This window comes from Marmota monax, unplaced genomic scaffold (genome assembly GCF_021218885.2).
Source record: "Marmota monax isolate L192 unplaced genomic scaffold, Marmota_monax_Labrador192_F-V1.1 WCK01_AAM20220418_F8-fsc00205, whole genome shotgun sequence".
Taxonomy (NCBI): Eukaryota; Metazoa; Chordata; class Mammalia; order Rodentia; family Sciuridae; genus Marmota; species Marmota monax.
In genome coordinates, this window is record NW_026692417.1 from 137,800 (window position 1) to 153,328 (window position 15,529).

The window sequence follows — 15,529 nt, forward strand, 5'->3', positions numbered from 1 at the left end:
CGGCATCAGCTCTGCTCATACCTCTGAGCTGATGGCCCATGAGCCTGAATGAGATGTGGCAATAACCCTGTGTCTCAGCTCTGGTCATGCTGAGACAGAATTTCCTGTCCCAGCACAGTTCAGGCACAGGCAGGCCTCTCTGGACTTCTCTCACCCCAACCGAGACACCACAGAACAAGGACAGTGGCCAGCATCTCGGGTCACCCCACAGCACCCAAGGGGGCCTCTATGTTTTGGCCCAGATCCCCAATCCTCCCTCCAGCTTTCAGTGCCAGGGCAGGCTCTCAGGCCAAGGTCATGACCACTGGGGGCAGAGCTCATGCCAGGCACTGCTGGGAGGTGGGTGGAAATTAAAGTTCCTTGGCCCCTGCCTGCAGAGCATTGTGGGAGTTTGGAAAGCCTCTGTTCCAAGGCTTAACGCTGAGAACTTTAGGTGAATCCCTTCCTCTCTCTGATTCTCCCTCAGTCCTCCTTACTTTATAGGGTTAATTCAAGGATCAGGAAAATTATATACATTTAAGAAGTTCAACGAGAGTGGCTCCGGATAGTGGACAGGGCATAGGTTGGGACAGCTGACAGGCTGGGGCTCATATATTATCCCCTGTTGACTGATGATGTCTTGGGAAGCCAGCTCCCTTGACTATGGACTAGTGTGGGAGACCCACCTGAGGCCCACCTCACAGAACGGGATATAACATGTTGGAGTCAGGCAGTCTGTGTGGTGCCTGAGGGGCCAGGGGACCAGAGATTCGTAGTGTCCTCCTCCCCTCCCCCGCTGAATGAATGAAGCTGCCAAGCCCAGCCTGGGATCTGTGGACATGACAGAGAGCTGTTGAGAACTGGTCCCTGGGCAGGACTCTTTCCATGTGGGGACTCTGAGGTCATGGCAGGACCAGGGGTCACATATAAAACTAGTGGCAGGACAGGGTGTCCCTCCCGCCACAGTCTAAGGTGGGTACCCCAGGTTAGGTGAGGGCAGTAGGTGGAGTAGAGGAGCCATGTACTGAGTTGGGGTGCTCATCAGGTAGGAGTGTGGGGGTGCAGGGCCCTGGGTGGGGTGCTACAGTGGAGAGGTGGAGTGAGGGGCAGCTGGGCTGCAAGGGAAGGATGGGAGGCTGAGGAGAGGCCAAGGGCAGGGCTGGTCATGGGGCAGGGACAAAGGGCCTTCCTTGCATGTTCCTTTGTGGCTGGTGGTGTGTTCTCCCCTTGTACAGATGAGAAAGCTAGTGTCCAAGGACCAGAGGACCTGTCTGGGCTCTGCAGGCTGTGGAGAGCAGCCTAGGAATGCAGCTGGTAGTGGGTGCTGTTTCCATGGCAACCTCGGAACCAGGCTAGAGCCAATGGGGAAAGAGAGTCCTGGGATTTTTAGATCTAGAAAAGATGCCCCAACGCTCCAGCCCAGCCTTGGAAAAACAGGCCCAGAGAAGGGAGGTGAGAACCCTCGGGTCACACAGTGAGATAAACAGAATTCCACCATGAACCCGGCTCTCTCCTATGAACCTGGCATGTTGAACCCCCATAGCTGCACCCCGAGACAGCCCAGGAGGGCATCGCTGAGGGCTCTTTCAATCAAAGCACTCACTGTGGGGCAGGGAGTCCTTCTGTTGGGCTGACTCACTGCCTGGGGACGCGACTGCCACAAAGCAGCCTGCACCAAGGCCCCGCTGTCCCCTGGGGCTCCAGGAATGGGAACCGGCTCCCGGCCGCCCAGCCTGAGTCACTACTAACTCCGAGTTGTGCGTGTTTTTCACTTGGCCCCACACCCCCAGAGTTGGGTGGGAACTCTGAGACGGCACCGCACACAGAGAAGTGAGTCCACCCTGGGCTGAATAATCCAGAGTAGGAAGTCAGATGGGACCGGAGTGATGAAATCAGAGGGGAACCCGGAGTCAGCAGTTGGAGGGCCACGCCTTCCCCGGGTGCATATAAAGGATCCCGGGGATTGAGACGCCACAGCATCCTCTCAGCCGCCCTGAGCACCTTTCTCTTCCCTCTGCTGACTCGCTCGCTCGCTCACTCACCTCCTCCTTGGCACCATGACCACCTGCAGCCGCCAGTTCACCTCCTCCAGCTCCATGAAGGGCTCCTGCGGCATTGGTGGTGGCTCCAGCCGCATCTCCTCTGTCCTGGCCGGAGGATCCTGCCGGGCTCCCAGCACCTATGGGGGCCTGTCAGTCACCTCCTCCCGCTTCTCCTCTGGGGGAGCCTGCGGGATGGGGGGCAGCTATGGCGGTGGCTTCAGCAGCAGCAGCAGCTTTGGTGGGGCCCTAGGTAGCGGCTTTGGTGGTGGCTTCGGTGGTGGCTTTGGTGCTGGTTTTGGTGTTGGCGATGGCGGCCTCCTGTCTGGCAATGAGAAGATCACCATGCAGAACCTCAACGACCGCCTGGCCTCCTACCTGGACAAGGTGCGCGCCCTGGAGGAGGCCAACACCGACCTGGAGGTGAAGATCCGAGACTGGTACCAGAGGCAGCGGCCCTCCGAGACCAAAGACTACAGCCCCTACTTTAGGACCATCGAGGACCTGAGGAACAAGGTGGGTGACTGATGGTTGGGGTTTTGAGAGAGACAAGGGCTGCAGTGGCCTTGAGTAAATCTCTTGTTGGCAATTCCATTTACAAACAGGGAGACAGAGGTGCCTTTGGAGAGTGGACAGATAACTGGTGTCAGAGGGTCCCTTTTCAGCATTTCTGTGTCTCAGCTGGGTCTGGAACTCTGCATCTCCATGCAAGAGTTCATTATACTGCATGCTCAATTTCTCAGCTTTGGGTCCAGGATAGGGGCAGCGGGAGATGTGGGTGCATCCTTGTACACCCTGAGCCAAGTGGAGAGGTGTCTTAGCCTGGTTGGGGGAATATAGGGCTTGCCCTGCCAGACAGCTGATCCTCAAGTTTGGGAAGACTCCTTTTGTCCCTCTCTGCTCTTCACCCTTGAGCAGCAGGGTCCTTGACTGACCTCCTGTCCTGTCATCCCCATTCCAGATCATTACTGCCACCATGGAGAACGCACAGCCCATTCTGCAGATCGACAATGCCAGGCTGGCAGCTGACGACTTCAGAACCAAGTGAGCATCTAACATGATGGGCTGAGGGCAGAGGACAGGGGACAAAGGAGTAGGGCTATCCATCCAGACATCAATCCTTGGGAACCTTAAGGAGGGGACCTGAGGCTCTGAACTCTATCTTGCCAGGTATGAGCATGAGCTGGCCCTGCGCCAGACCGTGGAGGCCGATGTCAACGGCCTGCGCAGGGTGCTGGATGAGCTGACCCTGGCCAGAGCCGATCTGGAGATGCAGATTGAAAGCCTCAAGGAGGAGTTAGCCTACCTGAAGAAGAACCACGAGGAGGTGAGGCCATAGCCGGCTTTGGGGTTAGGAGGCTGGTTGGTTGAGTTGCCGGATCTGCCTAGGCTCAGGAGAGGGGTCAGCTGATCTGACATCCCCTTCTATCCCTTCCTAGGAGATGCTTGCCCTGAGAGGTCAGACTGGTGGGGATGTCAATGTGGAGATGGACGCGGCCCCTGGTGTGGACCTGAGCCGCATCCTGAATGAGATGCGCGACCAGTATGAGCAGATGGCCGAGAAGAACCGCAGAGATGCTGAGGCCTGGTTCATAAGCAAGGTAAGGCTTGGGTCCTCTGCACTCCTACAGGAGGACTTCCTAGCTGGGGAGGCTTAGGAGAGCCTCACACCTTTTGCTCCTGTCTCCTATCTCAGACTGAGGAGCTGAACAAAGAAGTGGCCTCTAACAGCGAACTGATACAGAGCGGCCGCAGTGAGGTGACTGAGCTCCGCAGAGTGTTCCAGGGCCTGGAGATCGAGCTGCAGTCCCAGCTTAGCATGGTATGAAGGATGAAGCCCCACTGCAGCCCCCAAGTCACCAGCAGTGGCCACCCCCCGCAACACTGTCACAATCCAGTCCTATATATTTTTTTCCCCACTGGTGGAACTGGAGCCACCATAGTATCCATTTGTAGAAATGGAGAAATTAAGGCCTAGAATGGTGAAATATTTTTCTCCATGTTATCTGACCCAGCTGGAGTCAAAAATCCTTGCATCTCTGAGGAAACATGGCCCAGAGACCTGGAGGGACAGGTGTGAACACCTCTGTTGACTTTCCTCTCCCTTCTCCATTTTCAGAAAGCATCCCTGGAGAACAGCCTGGAGGAGACCAAAGGCCGCTACTGCGTGCAGCTGGCCCAGATCCAGGGGCTGATTGGCAGCGTGGAGGAGCAGCTGGCACAGCTGCGCTGCGAGATGGAGCAGCAGAGCCAGGAGTACAAGATCCTGCTGGACGTGAAGACGCGGCTGGAGCAGGAGATCGCCACCTACCGCCGCCTGCTGGAGGGCGAGGACTCTCAGTGAGTGGGACCCCCAGTGTCGCCTCTCAGCCTCTCAGCCCCCTGCAGTGTCCAGCTCATCTAATGCTCCCGTTCTTTCCCCCACAGCCTCTCATCCTCCCAGCACTCATCCGGCCAATCCTATTCTTCCCGGGAAGGTAAGGTTCCTGGGGATCCTGGGCACTGTGGCCGAGCCCCTCTCTGCAGAGCCCCTGGGTCTGCCCAGGAGTCTGCTCAGCTCCCAGAGCCCTTCTCACCTCCGTTCCTCTCTCTCTCCTGCAGTCTTCTCCTCATCCTCTCACCAGACCCGGCCCATCCTCAAGGATCAGAGCTCCTCCAGCTTCAGCCAGAGCCAGAGCCCGAGCCAGATCCAGAGCTCCAGGAACTGATCTGCCTCTCCCAGAACCTCCTGCCACCTGCAGGCCTTGCCTCCTGGAGGGAGGCCTGGGCCAGGACCCTTTCTCCCAGCGCGGCCCCAGCTGTCTCCCTTTCCCTGTGCTGGTGGTGGGCTAATAAAGCTGACTTTCTGGTTGATGCAAACCTGTGTGATCTCTGTGCTTGAGCTGATGGGAGGGACGTTGAAGGTTTCTCCCAGGAACCCTCCTGAGGCCCCCATACCCTGAGGGGTGCAGGAAACAACGTGTCTCAGAGGAGCTGGAAGGGTCTTCCTAGAAGAGCGCCATGCCATGGCGGGGTGGGGTGGGCGGGAGACACAGGAAGGGGGGAGGCTTTGGATGTGAGTGGATGGTCTCCTTTGAAGCCTTCCACAGAAGTTCCTTCATTATTCTCCCTAACGACCCTGTGAGGGCTGTTGTGATCAGGGCTCCTTTTGGGCTTGACCACCCCTGGGATTCAGGGAGGTTAAGTAATCTTGGGTAAAACCGTTCAGATAGGAAGTGGCATTTGGAGTTCAAACTCAAGTGTACTTGGCTACAAAGTCCATATCTTTCTCTGACCATCACTTTACCTTTTTAGGTATTTAACCTCAAAGACTCCAAAGCTTGAGCTCTTAGCTCCACCCTTTGTCTCTCTGGTGTTGGAGGGTGGAAGGGAGAACCTTCTGATGGAGGATTGTCTTCCCCACTCCATCAAGGCCCTCCTCTTCCTGATTGTCCTTAGCTGTCAACTGAATGCTGACGAGTCCCCTAGGCAATATTTGCCACCCATGTCTTCCTCTTCCCTGTGGCTACCACCACATTCACAGCTTCTCCCTCTCTCCCTGGAACCGGGCACAGGCTACTATCTGGGGCCTCTTGCTGTCCATCTCTCCCATTCCTGATTTCTACTCAAAGACCTTTCTCACAAGAAGTGGTCAAGCTCCGGATCAAGGATGTCATCAGGACTCCCCACCTTAATAATCCCTGATGGTTCCCCTTTCCTTTACTACTCAGCTCTTGAGTCTGTCCTGCTACCTCTCCCTGCCCCGTGCCCATGAGTCACCCCTTCCTGACTAATTGCATGGCCCACACCTCTCAGTCACTGTTCCTTCTTCCTGATGCTTCCATACTTTATAAATTTTAAGTGGGTTTTTGGGGGGTGGTTTTGGGGTGCTTAACCACTGAGCAACACCCCAAGCCTTTAAATTTTTTTTGTAGTTGTAGATGGACAGAATACTTTCATTTTATTTATTTATTTTTATGTGGTGCTGAGGATTGAACTTAGTGCCTCATGCATACTAAGCAAGTGCTCTACCACTGAGCCCCAGCCCCAGCCCCAAACTTTATAATTTTTAAATTAAAAAAAAACACAAAGCTACATATGTATAACATCTTAATACTTTTTTTGTGTGTGTGAAAAAGAGCCATTTCCAAGTGGACCTCATTTCTAATTTCCTACCCCCCATTTTCAACATAAGCTGTTTATTTTGGTATTTACTTCCTTCCTTATTTATTTATTCTGTTGATGGACACAATACCTTTATTTTATTTGTTTTTATTTTTATGTGACGCTGGGGATTGAAACCAGTGCCTCACTCATGCTAGGCAATCACTCTACCACTGAGCCACAACCCTGGCCCCTTACCTCTTATTTCTAAGTAAGGAGTATACTACCATTTCTTGATTTTTAAAATGTAGTTTTTAATCACTTGGTTTCCTATGAAGGATGAGGGCTCAGTTCTCATATATTGCATTATTCCCCCCACTTCATTTTTTTAAAAATATTTTTATTTTTATTCATTTGTTTTTATGTGGTGCTGAGGATCCAACCCAGTGGCTCATGTGTGGGGGACAAGCACTCTACCACTGAACTACAACCCCAACGCCCCCCTACTTCTTCTTAACTTCTCTTCTTCCCACCTCTTAATATATTAATATTTTTCATTAGTTAAATGTTTAATGTTTACATTGGTATGACTACTTATATATTATTCATAGTGTAGTAGTAGAAGCAAATGTGACTCCAGTTTGTTTTGTGACTTCATCCTGTAGAACAACCATGCCAAGTAGAAGGGTCATGACTGGGGCAAGATGTTCTTTTCCTTTTGCTATAGAAACCTTTTAGAACACGGAACTACCTATTGGGGCATTGTTTCTGTAACTGGGGTGACTGGGCTAACTGTGATTGGTTAGGCTTCCCACTGCTTGACTGCACTCTCCCGCTTCTGTAACCTGGCTTGCTTGCATCAGCTAGACCCCCGAACATCCCTTTTGCGGTTTTCAGGCTTGTAAGGAGCGCCCTTGCAATTGTTCGGGGCTGATCAGGGCAACAGCTTTATGTTCTGGTCAGCCGCCACCAGTGTGCTTCATTAAAGGCTTGATTCGATTATATGTGAGTGGTCTGGAAGTCAGTTTATGAAACCCTGGGATGAAGCTTTAACTAATAACAATGGTCAAATTATATTTTTTACTATATTGAATTTCCTTGAAATAAATACATATTTTTCAATTTGCTTAGGTTTTCTATGTACCTATCATTCATTTGTCCCCTAACTCATGGCTGGAAGTATGTCTCTTCTTTATGGTATCCCATTAGTATCAGCTTCTTGAAGGTGTCTCTCCCGGAGCCCTGTCCTCCTGCCCCAGTCTTTTCTGAGTGCTCCCCAGGCCTGCTGCCCAACTGTCATCCCAGAATTTCTCTTCACTCTCATCCTGGGCATCCCTTATTTTTTCTGTATTGTATCCATTGTTTTCTGAATCCCGTATCTCCCTGTTTCTCTCCTCCCCCTCTTTTTCAAAAAATATTTTTAGTTGTAGATGGACACAATACTTTTATTTTATTTATTGATTTTTTATAGTGCTGAGGATCAAACCCAGTGCCTCACACATGCTAGGCAAGCGCTCTACCACTGAGCCACAACCCCAGCCTCTCTACTCCCCCTCTTAATTTTAGTGAAGCACACCTTGTTCACCAAATCTGCTCCCCAGATCATGGGGTGAACCTATGACTCAGAAGAACTCAAAATCCCAATATGCAAAGGTAACCACTGGTAACAAGTTTCTTGCTCATAAACACACATAACACACAAAAACACACACACACGAAATATGCTTATATCTACACATTATAATTCTAACTATGATTACACTAACAGTTCATACCATTTTGCATTCTTGTATTCTTTTTTTTTTTTTGCTACTGGGGATAGAACCCAGGGCCTTGTACACGCTAGGCAAGTGCTCTATCACTGAGTAGCACCCTTGGCATCCATTTTCATTATTACTATAATAGAAGCATCTTTCTATATTATTAAAAGTGTATACATTTCTAATGTTGTTGCCACTGTTTGCTGCTATTATTGAAAATAGCACAGCAATGATCATCTTTCTGCACAACCCTTACACCAATATTTTAGATTATTTCCTTAGGCTAGATTTACAGAAGCATAATTACTAAGTGAGAAGATACAAATGTTTTAAGCTTCTTGATTGGTATTGTGAAATTGATTTTAAATGAAGCTGTGCCAACCTGCATAGTTTGTAAGCAGGCAATGGGAATTTCCAAACATTTACACTGACTGAGCATTGCCTTTTAAATACTTCTTGTGTAAGTTGACTCATGTGTCACTTTTAAAGCTGACATTATGGAAGGCCCTTACACAGGGACATAGACAGGCTTACTACTCAACTCCAGGGCTGCTGCAGATGTTCATGAGTTGCTCAGTAGCGAGATGTCAGAACAACCTCTACTTTTATTAGTATTATAAAAACATATCATAGAGTTACCTGTGCCTCTGTCTTCACAGTGCACACCCTTGGATTACTTAGGCTTGAGTTATTGTCAGAGTTTGTGAAATACTAGTTTAGATATATAAATACTATATTTAGATGGACCCTTGGGAAGCTCCATAAGAAAGGTCCCTGCTTGACAGATGAGAAAACTGAGATCTGTGTTTGTCAGGCTTGCATTACTATAATGAAATTTCAGAGGCTGGTTCTGAAAAAGAGGTTTATTTTGACACATGACTGTCAAGGTTCAAAGTAGCAGATTGGGCAGGAGGTGGGCGGGCATTGGTTCGGTCTCAGGTGATGGCCTTCTTGCTGGCAGAGTTCCAAGGTAGTACAGGGCTTCACTTGGCAAGAGATGGTGAGTGTATACGCCTATGTCGATGTGTCTGGTCTGTCTCTCTTCTTACCATAGCGTCTCTACCCTAATGATCTTATCTAAACCTAACCACTTTCCAAAGATGCTATATACCCCCCAATACCATAGTTGATTAAGTTTATCCCCTTTTGCTACAATGAACATATGACTTTCTTATGACTTTCAGGATCGTACTCATTATGAGTTGTGGGGCAGGGAGATCCTATTCAAATCATAGCAAGCTCTAAAGTAATTGAGGCATAACAAACAAACACAACAATATTCTCAGGGTCTGACAGCTTGTTAGTAAAACCCCTGAGAGCAAGAGCCATGTTTTTCTTGTTCGTCGCTGTATCTTGTGTTAATGGAACATTTACCTTTAAGTTTTTTTTATTGGTTCTTTTAGTTATATATAACATTTGGATTCATTTAAAGAAGGACAATATCAAAGCAGAAATGTGAGTTTTTGTTTCAATAAAGGAACTAGCTTTTCCATCTAGGAATGCTTACTGCTTGGATTTCTCTAACTCAGGTTCAAGTCCCAATTCAGACTGCATCTGGCTTTTGACGGCCTCTCCCACTTCTAAAATCCTGAACCCGAGGTGAGGAGATTGAACACTCCCTCTGTGCCTCGTAACTTGTCTATTTGGAACACACCCTCGAATTCCTTAGGCTTGAGTTAGTGTCAGAGTTTGTGAAATACTATTTTAGATAATTGCATGAAGTGCTAAGACAATAACTAGAGTAAGAATTAATGATAGCCCATAAAGTGTATCTGCTGATGTAAATGAATTAGTGGTCAACTCAAGGTTTTGCTTTCTTTGGAGCCATTGTTTCCAAGAGCTATAAAAAGCTCAGTGTCTCTCCTGGTGTCTGAGATAAGCAACTGGCTATGCTTGCTTTCCCACCGCTGCAGCATGTTTAAGACTTTCTGACAGCTCCCTGAAAGACAGACACAAAGGAAACTTTTTGTTTTCTAGTCAACAACAACCCTTAGACAGTACCTTACACACAAGGGGTGCTCAGTCAAGATTTGTGGAGTCAAGCCATGGATCTTTGGTTTAGAAGTCTCTGCTCCTTCAGATTTCTGTGAAGTACTCAAGTACTTCTGTGCGTTCCGTGTGCCTCTCACTATACCAGCACCAGGCAGCTTCCATGGGTAGGTAGATGAGAGAGTGAATACCCATTGAGTCCTGGAGGGATGGAGCCCTATCTACCAGAGCTGAGGCACCAAGCCAGTGGAGATCTTGACCTGCTCCTTCCTCTAAGGTGCTAGGTGGATCACCACCATGGGCAGATGTAGCTCCATGGCCACTGATGGCTTTGTGCAGATGGAGATGTGGTAAGGCAAAGATGGCAGCTGCGCAGGAGGAGACCCCATTTTTTTTTATTTCACTCCCTGCTAACACATTGCTGGGCTGCAGGGGTCCCTCTTTCTCCTCCAACTATAAAATTATTGCTCATCAAACAGATACACTTTTTTCCCCCTTAAGCTTTTAGCTACCACATGGAGAGTATGACAACATAAATGATATGTAGAAAAAGAAAACATTGATTAGTCTTGTCTAGTCCCAGAGTTTTTATCCTCCAAGACGATTTTCCAGCCTCATGATGTGGGAATCAATAGCAAAGATGATTTGTTGGTTATTTAGGGGGTTCCATTTAATATTTAATTCATAGAAATAAAAGGATATACATATGAGGATATTTATTGCTGCATTATTTGTAGAGAGAGAAAATGAAAAGCAAATTTTGTACTGGTAACGAATGGGTTGTTAAATAATGATCCGTTTATACCATGGAGTATTAGGTAGTCATCAAGGTCAATAAATTGGACCCATGTCAGATGGCAAGGAGGGATTCCTCCAGGTATTGGGGAGAGAGAAGAGCATATATAGTATATTGATTTTACTTATGTGAAATAAACAATAACAGATCCCTCATTTCTCATTTACATATATGCATATAGTATGTATGTATGTATGTATGATTACACCAGAAGTATGAACAGATACATATGAAACTATTAACATAGATTGCCTTGAGGTTGGGGTGGAAGGATGTGAATGGAGGGAACAGGTAGGGGGCTACAGGGATCCAAGAAAAATAGGAAGGGAAAAAATGGTGCACAAACTTTTGTACTTATGCATAAAATTGTGCATGCATGTGTATGAATAAAAAAATCAAACCAAAATTGAACAGGCACAAGGCACTGGGTTCAATCTCTAGCACCAGGGGAAAAAAATTAAACATCAAAGATTCAGTTAATTTGTTGAATACCATATCAAGTTCCTCGATAATCTGACCTGTCAATTTTATATTACCATAGCATATGTTTTTAATTTACGCTGTGATCAGATAATAATATGATTAGTCCATTAAAAGTGATAACCAAAAGAAAAAAAATAACTAAAGTAAGATTGTAATCTTTTGAAAAAAGTGGTGTGGAGGGTCGAGGCCAACTTGGGTTTGAACTTTGAGGGCGAAGTTGAGAAGATCCTCTTGTTTATGAGTCTTAATTTCCTCATCGGTAACTTCAGGGTATCAGTGTCTACCTGAAGGGGTCATGTGAGGATTAAAAGTGACAAAGGGTAGACAAAACACACAGTAGGTACCCAATAAATATTTGTTCGCTCCTTTCCTCTTCTTTGTGACAGTTTTCAAAGGGGCCCAACCCTTTATTGCCTCAGTGAACTCTTGCAGCAGGGCTGGTGGACTGACTCTCAAGACTACGCTGGAGCAAATGCCTCCTCCCTGTGTGCTCTCTGTCAGCTCCATTCACCTGACTATTACAGGTGAAGAAACTGAGGCTCAAGGAGGCTAAGCAACTTACCCTAGGATGTATGGATGGTAGGTAGGGTGTCAGAATGGCTCCCAGGAGGGCAGACCCCTGGCCTCATTTGACTTGCTTAGGTTTGTAGAGAAATCAAGTTCTAGTGGTAGTTCAGTGAATTCAGCCCAAGTTCACTTAAGACTACTCTGGACCAGGTGTTGTGCTGGGCTCTGGGTAGGAGCAGGGTGGTACTACAGCGACAACTCAGGAGCTACCCTGGACTTAAATGAAATACTTTTTATAGCAGGCAGGTAGGGAAGGTGCTCTTTGTCCTCTTTCTCCTGGAGGTGGCTCTAGTGTGTGTGGGGGTGGTGACCATGGTAGAGGTTAGTTTCACCTCTAAGCTAGCCTCAGGGAAGAGCTGCTTAAACTGGTTCTGTTCCTTCTACCAAGACTCAACTCAGGGGTGTCAAAAACATTGTAACAAAAGTGTTACAAACTTCCCTTTTCTACCACCTCTTCCATCACCACTGTCTCTACCACAGTCATCACAACCCATACCATTATCACCTCCATCCCCATTGCTACAACACCACTGCTATACCCAATATCATCATCCCTACCACCCCACTCCATATCATTATTACCACCATTCCACCATCATCACCACCACCACCTCCGTTACCTCCCACATGCCTGGGACCCTCACCTCCCACCCCCCATTGCTCTTTGAAGGGGCTGTTGTCCATGTGGGTTAAGTTGGAAGAGGAGTAAACCAAATCTTTGGACACAAAAGACATCACTCAAACAGGGAGAGCACGAGGACAGACACCCCCTGGGTGTGGCAGCAGAGGGATCCTCTCTGGATACTGACAGAGAAGTCAATTAATAGAATCCTGTTGTTGGGATCCCTTGAAAAAAGACCAGAGAATGTGGCCACCCAGTCTTGCACCCTGCCACCAGGGTTCCCATGGGGCTCCCTGGGGGCAGGCAGATCTTGATTAGGCTGGTGAAACCTGGGTAGCTTCTGGATGCAGCCTCCATTTCTGTCCACCTGGATAGTCTCCTCTTATCACTGGGGCCACCAACTCTTCTCCTCCTTCTTCCAATCTGTTTTCCCTCTTTCACTGGGAAGCAGGGTTGCTTTGCTTTTTGCTTGCTTCTCCTAGTCTATCGTTTAATGGCCTAAACTGCAAGGCCCATCGGCATGCTGGAGCTGCCTTATATTGGCTCTTGAGTGCCAAGGTTCAAATTTCAGGAATTTTTCAAGCTGACTGTTAAACATAGCCAGCATTTAACAATTAAATTCTATAAGCTTAGGGTTAATTAAATTACATCGAGAACAAAGGTAATACATAAAGCCCATTACTTCCAGCTTATTTTACTACATTTACTACACCTGTGCTCTCCAGGTTACTTATAATTATTTTATTCCATATGGTGGATATTCTAGATACTGGTGTGTTACTGTACATCTCTCCCCAACTCTACGGTAAGTGACTTCACCTCCATTGGTGGAAGTTGGCCATGGTGGGGGTATTTACACCATGAAAATAATAAACACTATTATCAGAGCTTGATTTATTGATTGCTTAGATTTAAGAACATGATAAAGTTGGCCACTGAGTGCCCAGAAGTGTTTGGAGGTTGGTGCCTGCAGAAGGCAAGCTGTGATGCTGCCAGGTTCAGGGTATTTGGACTTTTAGGGCTGCTTGGCACTTTTGGGACACCCACATATTTAGTAGTAGCTGGAGGAGAATTCCAGGAGGCAGGAGCTGCAGGAGACACTGGCTCTTGGGGCCTGAGGCCCAGGGAGGCCTCCTCTTGAAGTCTGTAGATAGCCCTTGTCACAGAAAGGTTGTTAGGATTCAAAGAGATACTGAGTTCCTGGCACAGCAGGAGCTCCGTAAACTGAAGCCTCTCTGTCTCTTCTGATTCTATGAAGACCGTCTTCTGAGATCTTAGAAGATGCTTGTGTCTGTCCTGACTGGCAGATGTGCCTCCAATTAGTGAGAGTTTTAAATTCCATGTTTCCCTTTTATCTTGGCTGCCAGGAAACCCAGAGCTGAGTGTCAGGTATAGTTAGCCTTCTTCTTCCCTGTAACTATCCCCATCCCACAATTTGGGATGACTGTTTGGATCATTAAGAGTTGGGCCAGGTCTGTGCCCCCTTCTTTTGATACCAGACACTTCTTGGTCATGGGTCAGGGGGATATGTATACCTGCTGGGTTAGTCTTAGGAATCCAGTCACTGACCATATTGAGCCATGCAGAAGGCTTTCCTGTGATTTTTTATTTATTTATTTTTTAAAATTTTTTATTGTTGGCTGTTCAAAACATTACATAGTTCTTGATATATCATATTTCACACTTTGATTCAAGTGGGTTATGAGCTCCCATTTTTACCCCATATACAGATTGCAGAATCACATCAGTTACACATCCATTGATTTACAAATTGCCATACTAGTGTCTGTTGTATTCTGCTGCCTTTCCTATCCTCTACTATCCCCCCTCCCCTCCCCTCCCCTCCCCTCTTCTCTCTCTGCCCCCTCTACTGACATTCATTTGTCCCCCTTGTATTATTTTTCCCTTTCCCCTCACTTCCTCTTGTATGTACTTTTGTATAACTCTGAGGGTCTCCTTCCATTTCCATGCAATTTCCCTTCTCTCTCCCTTTCTCTCCCACCTCTCATCCCTGTTTAATGTTAATCTTCTTCTCATGCTTTTCGACCCTACTCTGTTCTTAGTTACTCTCCTTATATCAAAGAAGACATTTGGCATTTGTTTTTTAGGGATTGGCTAGCTTCACTTAGCATAATCTGCTCTAATGCCATCCATTTCCCTGTAAATTCTATGATTTTGTCATTTTTTAATGCAGAGTAATACTCCATTGTGTATAAATGCCACATTTTTTTATCCATTCATCTATTGAAGGGCATCTAGGTTGGTTCCACAGTCTTGCTATTGTGAATTGTGCTGCTATGAACATCGATGTAGCAGTGTCCCTGTAGCATGCTCTTTTTAGGTCTTTAGGGAATAGACCGAGAAGGGGAATAGCTGGGTCAAATGGTGGCTCCATTCCCAGCTTTCCAAGAAATCTCCATACTGCTTTCCAAATTGGCTGCACCAATTTGCAGTCCCACCAGCAATGTACAAGTGTACCCTTTTCCCCACATCCTCGCCAGCACTTGTTGTTGTTTGACTTCATAATGGCTGCCAATCTAACTGGAGTGAGATGGTATCTTAGGGTAGTTTTGATTTGCATTTCTCTGACTGCTAGAGATGGTGAGCATTTTTGCATGTACTTGTTGATTGATTGTATGTCCTCCTCTGAGAAGTGTCTGTTCAGGTCCTTGGCCCATTTGTTGATTGGGTTGTTTGTTCTCTTATTGTCTAATTTTTTGAGTTCTTTGTATACTCTGGATATTAGGGCTCTATCTGAAGTGTGAGGAGTAAAGATTTGTTCCCAGGATGTAGGCTCTCTATTTACCTCTCTTATTGTTTCTTTTGCTGAGAAAAAACTTTTTAGTTTGAGTAAGTCCCATTTGTTGATTCTAGTTATTAACTTTTGTGCTATGGGTGTCCTATTGAGGAATTTGGAGCCCGACCCCACAGTATGTAGATCGTAGCCAACTTTTTCTTCTATCAAACGGCGTGTCTCTGATTTGATATCAAGCTCCTTGATCCATTTTGAATTAACTTTTGTGCATGGCGAGAGAAATGGATTCAGTTTCATTTTGTTGCATATGGATTTCCAGTTTTCCCAGCACCATTTGTTGAAGATGCTATCCTTCCTCCATTGCATGCTTTTAGCCCCTTTATCAAATATAAGGTAGTTGTAGTTTTGTGGATTGGTTTCTGTGTCCTCTATTCTGTACCATTGGTCCACCCGCCT

The 15,529-nt window shown here is 47.1% G+C and overlaps 1 protein-coding gene across 1 annotated transcript; it reads left to right on the top strand.

Moving 5' to 3' along the window:
- Window positions 1-1,776: 1,776 nt before the first annotated feature.
- Window positions 1,777-4,877, top strand: Krt16 (keratin 16). The gene is made up of 8 exons (XM_046442639.2): window positions 1,777-2,534; window positions 2,980-3,062; window positions 3,189-3,345; window positions 3,458-3,619; window positions 3,715-3,840; window positions 4,138-4,358; window positions 4,446-4,495; window positions 4,620-4,877. The coding sequence occupies exons 1-8, from the start codon at window positions 2,037-2,039 to the stop codon at window positions 4,724-4,726; spliced, it is 1,404 nt and encodes a 467-aa protein (XP_046298595.1). The 5' UTR covers window positions 1,777-2,036; the 3' UTR covers window positions 4,727-4,877.
- Window positions 4,878-15,529: the final 10,652 nt, after the last annotated feature.